The sequence below is a fragment of the Cetorhinus maximus genome, chromosome 1 (assembly GCF_964194155.1).
Source record: "Cetorhinus maximus chromosome 1, sCetMax3.hap1.1, whole genome shotgun sequence".
NCBI classification, from domain to species: domain Eukaryota; kingdom Metazoa; phylum Chordata; class Chondrichthyes; order Lamniformes; family Cetorhinidae; genus Cetorhinus; species Cetorhinus maximus.
Window position 1 is genome coordinate 166,735,760 of NC_135879.1, and position 18,223 is coordinate 166,753,982.

The 18,223-nt window shown below is 43.0% G+C and overlaps 1 protein-coding gene across 6 annotated transcripts in view; it reads right to left on the bottom strand.

The window, feature by feature from the left end:
- LOC144684969 (vasculin-like) overlaps window positions 1-18,223 on the bottom strand; it is a 107,737-nt gene that overhangs the window by 33,683 nt on the left and 55,831 nt on the right. For all 6 annotated transcript variants that reach the window (XM_078549483.1, XM_078549474.1, XM_078549467.1 and 3 more), the window contains one exon: window positions 11,555-11,739. In XM_078549483.1, coding sequence (XP_078405609.1) covers window positions 11,555-11,739 — 185 coding nt within the window. The remainder of the gene's footprint in view (window positions 1-11,554; window positions 11,740-18,223) is intronic.

Genomic DNA, 18,223 nt, shown 5'->3' on the forward strand with positions numbered 1-18,223 from the left:
AGATTGGAGAGGTTGGGACTGTTTTCCTTAGAGAAAAGAAAGCTGACAAGAGACTTGATAGAGATATTTAGAGTTAAGAGTGGCTGCCCTAGACATCAAGGCTGCATTTGACCGAGTGCTGCATCAAGGAGCCCTAGCAAAGCTGGAGTCAATGGGAATCAGGGGGAAAACTCTCCACTGGTTGGAATCATACCTAGCAAAAAGGAAGATGTTTGTGGCTGTTGGAAGTCAGTCATCTCAGCTCCAGGACATCACTGCAGGAGTTCCTCAGGGTAGCATCCTTGGTCAAACCATCTTCAGCTGCTTCATCAATGACCTTCCTTCTATCATAAGGTCAGAAGTGGGGATGTTCGCTGATGATTGCACAATGTTCAGCACCATTCGTGACTCCTCAGATACTGAAACAGCACATGTCCAAATGAGCAAGATAGGGACAATATCCAGGCTTGGGCTGACAAGTGGCAAGTAACATTCGCAACACACAAGTGCCAGGTAATGATCATCTCCAATAAGAGAGAATCTAACCATTGCCCCCTGACGTTCAATGGCATTACAATCACGGAATTCCCCCACTATCAACATCCTGGGGGTTACCATCAACCAGAAACTGAACTGGACTAGCCATATAAATACTGTGGCTACAAGAGCAGGTCAGAGGCTAGGAATCCTGCGACGATTAACTCACCACCTGACTCCCCAAAACCTATCCACCATCTGCAAGGCACAAGTCAGGAGAGTGATGGAATACTCCCCACTTGCCTGGATGAGTGCAGCTCCCACAACACTCAAGAAGCTTGAAACCATCCAGGGCAAAGCAGTCCGCTTGATTCGCACCCCATCCACAAACATTCACTCCCTCCACCACTGACGCACAGTAGCAGCAGTGTGTACCCATCTACAAGATGCACTGTTGGAATTCACCAAAGTTCCTTAGACAGCACCTTCCCTATGACCACTACCATCTAGAAGGACAAGGGCAGCAGATAGATGGGAACACCACCACCTAGAAGTTCCCCTCCAAGTTACTCACCATCCTGGCCTGGAAATATATCGCCGTTCCTTCACTGTCACTGGGTCAAAATCCTGGAACTCCCTTCTGAACAGCACTGTGGGCGTACCTACACCACATGGACTGCATCGGTTCAAGGCAGCAACCCACCACCACCTTCTCAAGGACAATTAGGGATGGGCAATAAATGCTGGCCTAGCCAGTGAAGCCCACATCCCGTGACAGAATATAAAGAAGATGAGGGATATGGACAGGGTAATAGTGAGAAACAGTTCACACACAAGTGAGCATCAAGAACTAGAGGGCACAGATACAAAAATAATTGGCAAAAGGAGCAAAAGTGATAAGGGGAAAAATGTTTTCACCCAGAGGGTGGTTGGGGTCTGGGACGAACCTCCTGAGGTGGTGGTGGAGGGAGGTTTGATCGAGCTTTTCAAAAGGGAATTGGATTGCTATCTGAAAAAAAAAGAATATGCTAGGTTACGGAGATGAAGCAGGGGAGTGGGACTAGGTAAGATGCTCTTTCAGAGGGCCAGTGCAGACTCAATGGGCCGAATGGCCTCCTTCAGCACTGTAAAGTTTGTGATTTTGTGATAAAGCAGCTGAAGATGGTTGGGCCGAGTTTGCTACCCTGAGAAACTCTTGCAATGATGTCCTGGAGCGGAGGTGACTGACCTCCAACAACCGCAACCATCTTCCTTTGTGCTAGGTATGGCTCCAACCTGCGGAGAATTTTTCTCCTAATATCCCCCTGTCCAGTGTTGCTAGGGCTCCTTCATGCCATACTCAGTCAAATGCTGCCTTGATGTCAGAGGCAATCAGTCTCACCTAACCTCTGGAGTTCAGCTCTTATTACTGCTTTGGTTCAAAGATGAACAAGAGGTCAGAAGCTGAGTGGCCCTGGTGGAACCCAAACTGAGCATCAGTGAGCAGGTTATTGCTAAGCAAGTGCCGCTTGATAGCAATGTTGATGACCCCTTCCATCGCTTTACTAATGATCAAGAGCAGACCGATGGGGGGAGTAATTGGCCGGGTTGGATTTGTCCTGCTTTTTGTATGCAGGACATACCTGGGCAGATGCCAGTGTTGTAGCTGTACTGGAACAGCTTGGCTAGGGGCACGGCAAATTCTGCAGCACAAGTCTTCAGTACCATTGCTGGAATACTGTTGGGGCTTGTAGCCTTTGCAGTATCCAGAACCTTCAGCCGTTTCTTGATATCATATGGAGTGAAGCGAATCGGCTGAAGACTGGCACCTGTGATGCTGGGGCCCTTCGGAGGAGGCCGAGATGGATCATCCACTCTGCATTTCTGGCTGAAGATGTTGCAAATGTTTCAGCATTATTTTTGCACTGATGTGCTGGGCTCCCCCATCATTGAGGATGGGGGTATTTGTGGAGCCTCTTTCTCCAATGAGCTGTTTAATTGTCCACCACCATTCACGGTTGGATGTGGCAGGGCTGCAGACCTTAGATCTGATGGTTATGGGATTGCTTCACTCAGGACTACTTGTGCATGCAATAGACAATGTTGTAGCTTCACCAGGTTCACACCTCACTTTTAGGTAATGCCTGGCGCTATTCCTGGCATGCCCTCCTGTACTTATCATTGAACCAAGACTGATCCCCAGCTTTTTGGTAACGAGGTTACAGATTGCGGTTGATTACAATTTTGCTGCTGATGAGCGCCTTATGGATGCCCAGTTTTGAGTTGCTAGATCTGTTTGAAATCTATCCTATTTAGCACGGTGTTAGTGCCACACAACACGGTGAAGGTTATCCTCCAGGTGAAAATGGGACTTTGTCTCCACAAGGACTGTGCGGTGGACATTTCTACCGATACTGTCTTGGACACTTATAACTCCAATGGGTAGATTGGTGAGGACGATGTCAAATAGGTTTTTCCCTCGTTTGTTCTCTCACCATCTGCCATAGACCAGTCTGGCAGCTGTGTCCTTTTAGGTCTCAGCATGCTCGGTCAGTAGCGGTGCTGCCGAGCTACTCTTAGTGATGGACATCGAAATCCCCAGCTAGAGTAGTTCTGTGCCATTGCCACCCTCAGTGCTTCTTCCAAATGGTGTTCAACATGGAGTACTGATTCATAATCTGAAGGTGGGGCGGGGGGGGGTGGTAGTTGGTAACCAACAGGAGGTTTCCTTGCCCACATTTGACCTGATTGCATGAGACTTCATGGAGTCCAGAATTGATGTTGAGGACTCCACTCCAAAGGCAACTCCCTCCCGATTGTATATCACTGTGGGACAGGACATCACAGCATCACAGTGCAGAAGAGGCACTTCGGCCCATCGAGTCTGCACCGACGCGTGAGAAACACCTGGCTTACCTACCTAATCCCATTTACCAGCACTTGGCCCATAGCCTTGAATGTTATGATGTGCCAAATGCTCATCCAGCTACTTTTTAAATGATGTGAGGCAACCCGCCTCCACCACCCTCCCAGGCAGTGCATTCCAGACCGTCACCATCCTCTGGGTTAGAAAGTTTTTCCTCACATTCCCCCTAAACCTCCTGCCCCTCACCTTGAATTTAGGTCCCCTTGTGACTGACCCTTCAACTAAGGGGAACAGCTGCTCCCTATCCACCCTGTCCATGCCCCTCAATCTTGTGCACCTCGATCAGGTCGGCCCTCAGTCTTCTCTGCTCCAACGAAACCAACCCAAGTCTATTCAGCCTCTCTTCATAACTTAAATGTTTCATCCCAGGCAACATCCTGGTGAATCTCCTCTGCACCCTCTCCAGTGCAATCACATCCTTCCTATAATGTGGTGATCAGAACTGCACACAGTACTCCAGCTGTGGCCTCGCCAAGGTTCTATACAGCTCCAACATGATCTCCCTACTTTTGGAATCTATGCCTCGATTGATAAAGGCAAGTGTCCCATATGCCTTTTTCACCACCCCACTAACATGCCCCTCTGCCTTCAGGGATCTATGGACACACACGCCAAGGTCCCTTTGTTCTTCAGAACTTCCTAGTGTCATGCCGTTCATTGAATACTTCCTTGTCAAATTACTCCTTCCAAACACTTTTTAGGGTTAAATTCCATCTGCCACTTAGCTGCCCATTTGACCATCCCCTCTATATGTTCCTGTAGCCCAAGACACTCAACCTCACTGTTAACCACCCAGCCAATCTTTGTGTCATCTGCAAACTTACTAATCCTACCCCCTACATAGTCATCTATGTCGTTTATATAAATGACAAATAATAGGGGACCCAGCACAGATCCCTGTGGTACGCCACTGGACACTGGCTTCCAGTCACTTGTCATCACCCTTTGCCTCCTACAACTAAGCCAATTTTGAACCAACCTTATCAAATTACCCTGTATCCCATGTGCATTTGCCTTCTTTAGAAATCTCCCATGTGGGACCTTTTCAAAGGCTTTGCTGAAATCCATATAAACTACAACAACTGCACTACTCTCATCTACACACCTGGTCACCGCCTCAAAAAATTCAATCAAATTTGTTAGGCATGACCTCCCTCTGACAAAGCTATGCTGACTATCCCTGATCAAACCTTGCCTCTCCAAGTGGAGATAGATACTCTCCTTCAGAAATTTCTCCAATAGTTTCCCTACCACTGATGTGAGACTCACTGGCCTGTAGTTCCCTGGCTTATCTCTACAACCCTTCTTAAATAGCGGAACCACATTAGCTGTTCTCCAGTCCTCTGGCACCTCCCCCGTGGCCAGAGAGGAATTAAAAATTTGGGTCAGAGCACCTGCGATCTCCTCCCTTGCCTCCCTCAGCAGTCTGGGACACAAATCATCCGGACCTAGAAATTTGTCCACTTTTAAGCCTGCCAACACCTCCAATACCGTGTCACTCCCTATATCAATTTGTTTAAGAGCCTCGCAGTCTCTCTCCCCGAGTTCCATACCTTCATCCTCATTCTCTTGGGTGAAGACAGATGAGAAGTATTCATTCAACACTCTAGCAATGTCCTCCGGCTCCACCCATAGATTGCCCCCTTGGTCCCTTATGGGCCCTACTCTTTCCCTGGTTATCCTCTTCCCATTGATATACTTATAGAATATCTTGGGATTTTCCATACTTTTACCAGCCAGAGCTTTCTCATATCCCCTTTTTTCTCTCCTAATTGCTTTCTTAAGCTCCACCCTGCACTTTCTGTACTCCACTAATGCCTCCGCTGATTTGTTCCCCTTGTACCTGCTAAAAGCCTCTCTTTTCCTTCTCATCATATCCTGAATATCTCTGGTCATCCATGGTTCTCTGGGCTTGTTACTCCTTCCTATCACCCTAGAGGGAACATGTTGAGCCTGTACCCTCCCCATTTCCTTTTTGAACACACCCCACTGCTCTTCAGTAGATTTCCCCACAAGTAGCTGTTCCCAGTCTACCTTGGCCAGATCCTGCCTTATTTTACTAAAATCCACTTTCCCCCAATCCAAAACGTTTTTTTGCAACTTTTCTATTTCTTAGTCCATAACAAGCTTAAATTGTACCATGTTGTGGTCGCTATCACTAAAATGCTCCCCCACCACCACCTCAGCCACCAGTCTGGCTTCATGCCCCAGAATTAGGTCCAGCACTGCGCCATCCCTCGTTGGACCCTCTACATATTTGACCTAAAACATTCTCCTGTACACATTTCAAGAAATCCACTCCATCCAAGCCCACATGCCCAGAGATGATGGTGATGGTGGTGCCCAGGACATTGTCTGTAAGGTATGATTCGGTGATGTCAGGCTGTTACTCGGCTCGTCTGTGAGACAGCACTCCCAATTTTGGCACAAACCCCAAAAGAGGACTTCGCAGGGCCAACAGGGCCAGGTGTGCTGTTGTCATTTCTGGTGCTTAGGTCGATGCTGTGTGCTCCGTCCGATTTCATTCCTTTTAGACTTTGTAGCAATTTGATACAAATGAATGAATTGCTCGGCCAGTTCACATGGCATTTAAGACCCATTGCTGTGGGTCTGCCTCCCCAGAGTTTTGCTTTTCTTTAACATTTGCTCAATCCTCCTGATTACTGGAATTAGTTACATTTTTCTGAAGGTCTGCTAGTAACCCTTAATAGTATTCTTTATATCCCTACGCAATAACATTGGCCTCTATTGTCCTTTAAATCAGTTTTAATTTGGCCTGAATCATTTCCAGTTGTGGCTTCACTTCATTTCTACTGCAGATCTCCTAAACGTTACAGTGTTTAAATAACCTTAAAAAATATTGGGCTTTACATGACCAGACTTAAACAGAATGCATAATGTGTTTTTAAAATGTTTTTTCCCTTATTCGAGTGTTTCTGTTCCAAAGTATTACAGAAGCTTCAAATTAGTTAGACATTTTAATGCATTGTGAAGTCCGCGTTAAACAGCAGTAAAATGGAAGTTTCTGAATTTAAAATGAACATTAAATGCTATAGTAATTCAATTCAGTTATTTCAGTTTCATCCCATTCATCAAAACTTCACACCCTAGCATAATTGCTGTCAGCCTTTTACACCCCAGTTTGTAGAATGGCAGGAAGGTTCCAAATGAAGCAAGTGTCCTGGACAGCTTTGGATTATTCTAGCATGTGGACAAGGAGTCCAATGGCAAGTCAGTTTTCTTCCCCCACTTTCTCTTTAGATTCATCCTGCCCAAAGGGCTTCTAAACTAACATACACAAAGCTTTACATACAAACAGTCCAACATAGAGTTACAAATATTAATGCTGATTCTGGAAATCTGAAATAAAAACAAAAATGCTGGGAAATATCAGGTCAGGCAGCAACTGAGGAGAAAAACAGGTTAACATTTCAGGTTGATGACCTTTCATCAGAACTAAAGAAAAATACAAATGTAAGTGTGTTTAAGCCAGTGGAAGAGCAGAGGAGGCAGGAAGAACAAAGGAGAAGGTTTGTGATAGGGTGGGGGTCAGGGGAGATTAAATAACAAAATGCAACAGCCAAAGAGAGTGGTAATGGATATAGTAAAGAAACAAAGGTTGTGTCCAAAGGAGGTGCGAATGGCTACTTAAAAACCATCTGAATGCAACAAGGGATAAAAAAAGATACAAGACAAGACAAAAAGAAAAAAAATGCATTTGCTTTTGTATTAGTCTTTAATTCATTGCCACTACTCTTCCAGGAATGCCTACCTTGTAGTTCTGCCCTTCTCAGATGGGATTTCTGTTTGGCTCTTCTATCTTGTTCACCATCTTTGCTCTCTATTTCCCTTCTAATGTTTGATCAGATATCGAAAAACAAAACCCGCTTCCACAGCCACATTTCTTTTCATCAGCGACTGTCTCTGGCTTCAACTTATTCCTCGTGGATTCCAATTTAAATTCCACCCCACTTGTTATGATCACGGATATCTCCAAGCCATCCAGCACTCCTCAAACCACTGTTTCTGCTGCATCCTAAGATACACTCAATGACATGCACTGCCACATGTGCACACTCGATCTCACCCTCCAGCAACACCGACTTATCTTATCTCAAAACTGTCCTGATCCACAGATTCACTTCACTTCATTTGGTGCTTTAACAACAACCTTTTCACCTTCCTTTGAAGGATTGCAAGCTTCACTAACTCAATGTTACCAACACCCTTCCGGCTTCTTCCTTCCTTTCTTTTCCCTCCGACCGGCTCCTTCCTCCCTTTCTCTTCCCTCCGACACCGTCTGTTTCTCAAGTCCTACCGCTTGCTGTGTACTCACGATACCTCCTGACCTCCCACCATCTGACCCTGAATGCTCTGTCCTCAGCAAAGGCCTCAGCCTCATCCAAAGTCCCCAACTCAACAAATTTCGAGCCCTGCACAACACTGAGCTCTTTTTCTGGTTCCTCCAGCTCCATTGTCACTTCTTCAACCAGGAGTCTTCCTCCTCAACTTAATGACCCCTTCACTAGTCTCCAATATTTCCCCTCTACCTGGATCCCTCCCACTGGACTCCTACCTTCTCTAGATCTTTTCATTGAGAGCTGCCATCATGACATTGGCCACCTCAATTTCTCTGCTCCTCTCACTCCTAACCTATCTCCCTCTGAATTTATTCTCTCAAGTCCAAACCTAACATCATCAAACACGCTGACATGGGTGGCGTTGTTGTTGTCTGGAGTACTGACCTCTACCTAGCAGAGGCCGAACACCAATTCTGACATTTTCTCTGACCTCCCCCTGGACACGGCCCCACTATTGAACATCAAGCCATTATGTACAGGACAGTCACTGACCTCAACTCCTCTGGAGAGCTTCCCTTCACAGCCACCAACCTCATAGCAGCCCCCAACACCGAACAGCCCGTTTTTATCTCCTTCCCAAAATACAAAAACAAGGCTGCCCTGGTCGACCCATTGTTTCGGCCTGTTCCTGCCCAACTGAACTTATCTTTCCCTATCTTAACTCCATTATTTCTCCCCTTGTACAGTTTCTTCCCATCTGCACCCGCAACCCTTCTGATGCCCTACATTATTTTGCAGTTTCCTGGCCCAAACCGCCCCTCCCTTCACCATGGATGTCCAATCCTTCTACAACCCCATCTCCCACCAGGATGGTCTCAGAGGTCCCTGCTTCTTCCTCGAACAGAGGCCCAACCAGTCCCCATCCACCACCACCCTCCTCTGCCTGGCTGAGCTTATTTCAATCTAAACAACCTCCCCTTCAACTCCATTCACTTCCTCCAAATAAAAGGTGTGGCAATGGGTACCCGCATGGGTCCCAGTTATGCCTATCTTTTGGTGGGGCAAGTGGAACATTCATTATTCCAGTCCTACTCCGGCCCTCTCCTTAATCTATTTTTTCTGCTACATCGATGATTGTATTGGTGCCGGTTCCTGCTCTTGCCATGAACTGGAAAATTTAAATTGGCTTTATTTCCAATTCCCACCCCTCTCCCGCCTTCAACTGGTCCATCTCTGACTATTCCCTTCGCTTCTGACTTCTCTGTCCCCATTTCTGAAGATAGGCTATTAACTAATGTTTACTGTAAACCCATGGACTCCCTCAGCTATTTCAACTACACTTCCTCCCATCCTGCTTCCTGTAAGGGTGCCATTCCATTCTCCAAATTTCTCCATCTCCATTGCATCTGTTCTGATGATGCAACCTTCCACACCAGCACATGTGACATGTCTTCCTTTCTCCTCAGCCGAGCATGGCGAACAGGCTCTCCAACTTGTCCAATCCAATTCACACACCTCTGCTCTCACCCCTTCCCCTCCATCCCAGAGCTATGGCAGGATTCCCCTTCCACCCCACCAGCCTCCGTATTCAACAGATCATCCTCCACCATTTCCACCAGCTCCAGTGTAATGTAACTACCAAACACATCTTTTCCTGCCCTCTCCGTTCAGCATTCCACAGGGACTGTTCCCTCCATAATACCCGAGTCCAATCCTCAGTCACTCCTAACACCTTCCCTTCCCCAAGTCACCTTTCCATGTAAATGTAGGATATGCAACACCTGTCCTTTCACCTTCTCCCTTCTCATTATCCAAGGCCCCAAACACTCCTTTCCCAATCAAACAGCAACTTACTTGTACTACTTTCAATTTAGTATTCTGTATTTGCTACTCATGATCTGGCCTCTGCTACATCGGGGAGACTTTGCAGAACACCTCCGTTTAGACCTCAAGCACGGCCCTGAGCTTCCGGTTGCTTGTCATTTTAATTCTCCTCCCATGCTGACCTTTCTGTCCATGGCCTGCTACAGTGTTCCAGTGAAGCCCAACACAAGCTTGAGGAACATTACCATATCTTTCGACACGGCACTTTACAGTCTTCTGGACTTAACATCAAGTTCAACAATTTTAGATCATAACCTATGTCTCCATATTGTTCTGTATGTTTTTTTGCTTCATTTTTTTCTCATTTTTCTCGATTGGTCTTGTCTTATATCTTTCTTTATCCTTTGTTACATTCAGATGGTTATTAAATAGCCATTCACTCATTTAGACACAATCTTTGTTTCTTTACTGTACCCATTACCACTCTCTTTGGCTATAGAATGATGAAATTTTTGTTATTTAATCTCCTCTGACCTACACCCTATCACAGACCTTCCTTTTGTTCTTCCTGCCCCCTCTCCCCAGCTTAAAAACTCTTACATTTCTGTCTTTCTTCAGTTCTGATGAAACGTCATTGACCTGAAATAATAACACTTTTTCTCCCCACAGATGCTGCCTGACCTGCTGATTTTTCCTAGAATTTTTTGTTTTTATTACAAATATCAATATTTATTGCAAGATTAATTAGTAATTTATTTGATGGAAGTGTATTTAGGATTTTTACATCTTGATAACTAAAACAAAGGAAGTTAGTTATCAACTGTCAAGACAAGTACTTGATGGATGTTTATCCAAATAATCTCAAATTAAAATAGTTCTTTAACCTAAACATTTAACAATGTCTTGTCTAAAAGTTACCTATTCATTTAAAAAGTACAAAACTAAATTTTTGAACTCCAACCTCTACCACCATCTGTACTTAACCGGGTGAGAGGAAAGAAAAGTCTATAATACCAAACCTTCCTGTCTGAAGTGGTGGAAAAACTCAGCCGATCTGGCAGCATCTGTGGAGAGAGAAACAGAGTTAATGTTGAGTCCAAAATATGACTCCTCTTTGGAACTGAAGAGAGGTAGGGATGTGAAGAGTTTTATGCTGTTGAGGAGGGTGGTAGGAGCAGGTGGAGCAAAAGAGATGGTCAGGGATAGGTTAAGGGCAGGGGAGATTAATTGACAAAGGTGTCATGGAACAAAAGGCAAAGGGAGTGGTAATGATAGTAACAAAAGGTGAAAGAGACAAATGGAAATCTCGTCAGTAAGAGCAGAACTTCAAGGTAGGCATTCCTGGAAGAGAGATGGCAGCGAATTAAACACTTAAAATTAAAGTAAAATACTGCAGATGCTGGAAATCTGAAATAAAAATGGAAAGTGCTGGAAAAGTTCAGCCGGTCTGGCAGCATCCGTGGAGAAACAGAGTTAACATTTTGAGTGCAATATGACTCCTCTTCGGAACTGAAGATGGATAGGTATGTGAGGATTTTATTTTGCTTTTACTTTAGTGCTTAATTCACTGCCACCTCTCTTCCAGGAATGCTTACCTTGATGGTAGTTCTGCTCTTCTCTTCAATAGGATTTCCATTAGTGTCTTTCATCTTGTTACTATCATTACTACTCACTTTGCCTTGAGTTCCATGACATCTTTGTCATTTAATCTCCCCCAGCCTCTAACCTATCACCCCAAGTTCTCCTTTGCATCACCTGCTCCCCTCACCCACCTCCTTTATCAACAGCATAAAACCCATCACTTCGCTACCTCTCTTCAGTTCCAAAGAGTCATATTGGACTCAAACCATTAGCCCCGTTTCTCTCTCCACAGATGCTGCCAGGCCGGCTGAGCTTTTCCATCATTTGCTGTTTTTATTTCAGTTCTCTAGCATCTGCAGCATTTTGTTCTCCGAATCTGAAGTGGAAATGTATGAATACATTTAAAATTTAAAAAAAAGGTAGTTAGGAACTTCTCATATGATAAACTAGGGTTGTTATTAGACATAGAGGTAATGTCTCCATTTACCTTTGTGGGAGGACCAGCAGCCTTAGGTACCAATCCCTTATATACACTGGGTCCTGTCCCATTCTTCACAGGCTGGGGATGAGATCCCCCTGTCAGCGGGTATCCTGGTAGTATTGGTTCTTCTTTGAGGACCTTCTTAATGACCAGCATTTTGGATGTTCTAGATTTTGGATTTGGAGGATTTTCTAAATCACAAAGCAAATTACATGTAAACCTCAGATTAAAGATAGTTATCAATCAATGCAGTTACTGATTGTTCAAATCACAAGATTTGCATAAAAAAGAGGCCATATCAGTATGATTGTAGATGAAAAGGTTTCTTTGCACTTTTAGAGAGAGAGAGAGATATGGAAGAGCTGGCGGATTTACAGATTGAATAAAGTGTAACACAAGGGATGAAATTTCTTCAAACCACTGTACACAGAAAAAGCAAGGAGGCACGGAGTATGGTTCTGGTTCAAGATTGGGGAGAGAAAAATAAACTAGGAATTAGTGATTAGGTTAGTTTAATATCCTGTAGGGGTATGTGGAGCAGAGAAAAGCCAGCATCTTCTCATTCTACATGCTGATCCCAACATTACATTAGCATTTATATAGCAAATATCAAGGCACTTCACAGGAGCATTATCAAATAAAACTTGGCACAGAGGCCTACAGAGATATCAGGACAGATGAGCTTTGTAAAAGCAGTAGGTTTTAAAAAGTTTCTTAAAGAAACAGAAAGGTAGAGAAAGAGAGAAAGGTGCACAGAGGGAATTCCACAGCATAGGGCCAGTGCAGCTAAAGGCACAGCCGTCAATGAGGAAGTGATTAAAATCAAGGATGCGCAAGGGGCCAACTGGAAGGAAGGAAGCATTCCTTCCCTAAACATCTGCCCTTCCATTTCCATCTGTCTTCAACACACTCCCAAAACTACAGTTCCTTGACCAAGCTTTTACTCAGCTTTGGCTCAGCAAATATTTTTGATTATTCTTCTTGGCAGCACCATGGGATGTTTTTCTACATTAGAGGCACTATATATAAATGCATTTAGTTATGCTTGACTTACATGGTTATGCACTCATTTAATGACTGTCAAGTGACAGAAGAGTCCAAAAATTGCAAACAGATTTTAATAGCAGTAAATTCCACATCTGTGACCCAATTGGTTCTCTTATAGTACAGCAATTTTGTAACTGATCGGTTGTCCTGTAAATTCCTTTTGCCTGAATGGCATGCACTTTTTAGATTTAGACTACATACTTTTTCAAAAGATTCACATGCTCTGTATCAAACAAACAAATCCTCAAAAGATAATTTTCTACTATTTTAACCTTTCTTGCCATGCCTTTCGTGAAAGAAACAGAAACTTGAAACATACTGAAGCCAACACTACTGGTGATGCCGGCAAAATAAAATACAGGACAGATCTAAAACTATGATTATTCAATGCAGAAGATCAGAGGGAAAAACAGGCAAAGCTATGTTATGATTTTGTTGTTGAAGAATAGGACTAAATAAGGAAAGATCACTGTTCTATTATAATTGTTGCCCCAATTCCTTACATTAAATTCATGATTTAAATGAGACACTGACATTGAGGGTATCCCACCTGAGGAACCTAGTCCTAAATACAAATGTGACAAGATAAAAATATTGCAATAATCTAAGTAAATTAGCTTTGTGTGCTTTGACTAAAGGAATAAGAAATAGCTGTCATTGTTAAATCAATGGAAAGAAGATTGAAATACCAAAAAGAATTTTCACTCTGGAATTCATATACCCCTTAGATACTACTGAACCTAGATAAAATATGTATCCAGAAAATTAGCAAAACAGCAACTATTAAAAAAATCATAATTGTTAATAGTTAATAAAATTACAAAGCATACATACTGCTATTAAAATCTGTTTGCAATTTTTGGCTTGTGTATCTATTTTTTCTGAGATTAGAAACAAGAAAAAAACGTTGTGAAGTAGCCCATGTTTCTTTACGGCTGAATCCAAATAATTCAGAAAAAAGACAGGCTTGTGCTTATATAGTACTTTTCACGGCCACCCATGTCTCAAAGCACTTTACAGCCAATGAAGTACTTTCGAAGTGTAGTCATCGTTGTAATGTAGGAAACGTGGCAGCTAATTTGCACACAACTCACTTAAAGAGCAATGTAATAATGACCAGTTAATTGGTTTTTGTGATGGTGATTGAGGGATAAATATTGGCCAGGACACCAGGGATACCTTCTTTGAAATAGTGTCATGGGATCTTTTACATTCACTTGAGCAGACAGGTGTAGCCTCGGTTTAATGCCTGGTCTGAAAGACAGCACCTCCCTTCAGTGAAGCACTCTCTCAGTACGGCACTAGAGTATCAGGCTTGATTTTTGTGTTGATGCAGAACTCAGACCTACCCACTTCTTTCTTGATTGAAAGGTGTAGAGTGACTGACTAATCTAGAACCAAAAGCAGTTTATATTGGTATAGTTACACTGACATCAGCTCCATTCCTAGCCCCTCTGTCTCTCTGTTTTAACAAAAGATGACCGCTTGACCCTGGTTTAAATTTCAAACAATGCTTGGCAGTTAACTGTCAGCCACCATCAGTGGTGCATTCTCCATGGCAACTCCACCTGCCAACCAATCAGCACTCTCTTCACATGCAGTATAAATTGTTAATTTTCCCCTTTATATTGGCATTCTTGCGAGTGCCCTGATGAGTGCAAGATGAAAAGCTTAGACATGACTTTTTTCAGCAATACTGAAATTCAAATTATTATAGGAGTTACTGGGGCAGCAGCAGCAGCTAACTTTCTTTTAATTCTTTCATGGAACGTGAGTGTCGCTGGCAAGGCCAGCACTTGTTGCCCATCCCTAATTGTCCTTGAACTGAGTGGCTTGCTAGGCTATTTCAAAGAGCAGTTAAGAGTGGACCACATTATTGTGGATCTGGATTCACATGTAGCCCAGACCAGGTAAGGACAGCAGATTTCTTTCCCCTAAAGGGCATTAGTGAACGAGGTAGATTTTTAATGACAACTGATGCTAGTTCCATGGTCACCATTATTAAGATTTTTTTAAAAATTGAATTTAAATTCCACCAGCTGCCATGTCCATAGGACATTAGCTTGGGCATCTAGATTACTAGTTCAGTGACATCACCACTATGCCACCATGTGCCCCAAAGAAGTTGATATTCTAGGTAATGCATCACATAGTAAACTCTGATTAAAAAGTCAGAAACTTTATTTCTCTCTCCACAGATGTTGCCAGGCCAGTTGAGTACTTCAGGCATTTTCTGTTGTTATTTCTACATTTCTAATTGTCAGCTTCAGTAGTTTTTACTCAGTTGAATGAAAAATGTCCATTCACTGCCTGTAAAACAGTGCAAGGTTGAGTAGGGCTTGGTTTTAATATTCATCTACCATGCCACAGCCTTGCATCCATCTGCAACCCTAGCCAACATTCTGGCTCTTAAAGCTCTGACAGTTCAGGGCTATTTACATTAAAAAATTTATACAGTGCTTTTCATGACAACCATACTTCCTAAAGCACTTTGCAGCCAATAAAGTACTTTTTTGAAGTGCAGTCACTGCTATAATATGGAAAATGTGGCAGTCAATTTATGCACAGCAAACTCCCCACAAAGAGCAATGCGATAATGGTCAGATTATTAGATTATCAGTTTTTGTGATGTTGACCGAGGGATCAATATTGGCCAGGGCACCAGGAATACCTCCCCTGCTCTTCTTTAAACTAGTGCCATGTGCTCCTTTACATCCAACTGAGAAAGCAGGTGCAGCCTCAATTTAATGTCACATCTAACAGCACCTGACAGTCCAGCACTCCCTCTGTACTGCACTGAAGTGTCAGTTTAGATTGTTGTGGCCAAGTCCTGGAGTGAGCCTTGAACCCACAACTTTCTGACTCTGACATTACCAGCTGAGTTTCACAGTAAGCTGTTCTGGCTGAATTTTATGGATTTGTTTATAGTGCTATTACCCCACTGATAAATAATTTTGAACACCCAGACCAGTAAATGTCAACAACTTGAAATAAATGAAAGTTAATGGATTTAAACTTTCTCTGTTTCTAAGACTCCCTGGTGTGTATTTATGCAGCCTAAAAGACTTGGGCATCCTAGCTCTATACCAATGTTGGCTGTATATTTAGAGTTAAACTCTTTTTGCACTGGTTATAAATTACATAAGAACTAAGAGCAGGAGTAGGCATTTCAGCCCCTCGAGCCTGCCCCGCCATTCATTACGATCATGGCTGATCTCATTTCGGCCTCAACTCCAATTTCTCATCCTCTCCTCATGACCTTTCAACCCATTACTAATTAAAAATCTGTCTATATCCTCCTTAAATTTATTCAGCATCCCGGCATCCACTGCACTCTGAGGTAGTGAATTCCACAGATTCACAACCCTTTGAGAAAAGTAATTCCTCCTCATCTCGGATTTAAATCTACCACCCCTTAGTCTAAAACTATGGCCTCTCATTCTAGAATACCCCACAAGGGGAAACATCCACTCCACGTCTACTTTGTCTATCCCCTTTAGCATCTTATATACCTCAATTAGATCTCCTCTCATCCTTCTAAACTCTAGCAAGTATAGGCCTAAACTGCTCAATCTCTCCTCATAAGACAAGCCCCGCATCTCTGGAATCAATCTAGTGAACCTCCTCCAGTGCAACAAAAACCTCCCTCAAGTACGGGGACCAAAACTGTGCACAGTACTCCAGATGCGGTCTCATCAATGCCTTGTACAGTTGCAACAACACTTCCCTACTTTTATACTCTATTCCTTTAGCAATAAATGCCAAAATTCCATTTGCCTTCCTTATTACCTGCTGTACCTGCATACTAGCTTTCAGCGATTCATGCACGAGGGCACCCAGATCCCTCTGCACTGAAGTATTATGAAGTTTCTTTCCATTTAAATAATAAGTCGCCTTTTTATTCTTCTGGCCAAAATGGATAACCTCACACCTACCCATGTTCAAATTCCATCTGCCAAATTTTGGCCCATTCACCTAACCTGTCCGTATCCATTTGTAAACTTCTTATTTCTTCATTACAACTTACTTTTTCCTACCTATTTTGGTGCCATCTGCAAATTTAGCTATAGTACCTTCTAACCCTGAATCCAAGTCATTAATATAGATTGTAAATAGTTGGGGCCCAAGGACTGAACCCTGTAGCACCCCACTAGTTACAGCTTGCCATCCAGAAAAATACTAATTTATCCCGGATCTCTGCTTTCTGCTGGTTAGCCAATCCTCTATCCAAGCTAATATATTACCCCTAACTCCGTGTGATCTTATCTTGTGTATTAATCTTTTGTGCGGCACCTTATCAAAGACCTTCTGGAAGGCCAGATATACCACATCTACAGGATCCCCATTATCCACTTTGCTTGTCACAGCTTCAAAGAACTCTAGCAAATTAGTCAAACACTATTTACTCTTCATAAAACCATGCTGACACTGATGGATTGCATCTTTCCAAATGCCCCATTACTACTTCCTTAATAATGGATTCCAACAATTTCCCAATGACAGACGTTAAACTAACTGGTCTATAGTTTCCTACTTTCTGCCTCTCCCTTTTTTGAATAAGGGCGTTATATTACCATTTTTCCAATCCACTGGAACCTTTCCAGAATCCAGGGAATTTTGGAATATTATAGCCAATGCATCCACTATCTCCACTACCACTTCCTTTAAAACCCAGGGATGTAGGCCATCAGGTCCTGGGGACTTGTCACCCTTTAATCCCAATAGTTTGCTCAGTACTTTTTCTCTAGTGATGGTGATTGTTCTAAATTCCTCCTTCTCTATATCCTCTGCACTACTTGTTACTAGTGTCCTCCACTGTGAAAACTGAGGCAAAATATTGATTAAGCGTCTCTGCCATTTCTGTGTTCCCCGCTATTAACTCCCCAGTCTTGTCCTCCAATGGACCAACATTCACTTTAGCTACTCTCTTTCCTTTTATATACTTGTAGAAGCTTTTGCTATCAATTTTTACATTTTGCGCTAGTTTTCTTTCATAATTTACCTTTGCTCGTTTTATTTTTTTTGTAACCCTTTGTTGATCTTTAAAAGTTTCCCAATCTTCCAGCCTGCCACTGACCTTTGCAATTTGGCATGCCTTATTTTTTGCCTTTAAGTTATCTTTAACTTCCTTGCTTAGCCATGGATGCTTTTTCCTCCTCGTACCATCTTTCTTCCTCATTGGGATATATTTTACATGGGAGGAAATGAATGCCTCCTTAAATATCTGCCACTGTTCATCAACTGTCCTACCTTGTAGTCTTCTTGCCCAGTCCACTAAGGCCAAATCTGCCCTCATACCTATATAGTTACCTTCGTTTAACTCCAGAATACTAGTATGGGACTCAAGTTTCTTGCTCTCAAACTGAACTTGTAATTCTATCATGCTATGATCACTCTTCCCTAGAGGATCCTTTACTATGAGATCATTAATTAATCCCATCTCATTACATAAAACCAAATCCAGAATAGCCTGCTCCCTGGTTGGTTCCACAACATATTGCTCCAAGAAACAATCTCTAATACACTCTATGAACTCTCCCTCAAGGCTACCCTTGCCAATTTGATTAGTCCAGTCTATATGCATATTAAAATCGCCCATGATTATTGCCGTGCCTTTCTTACATGCTC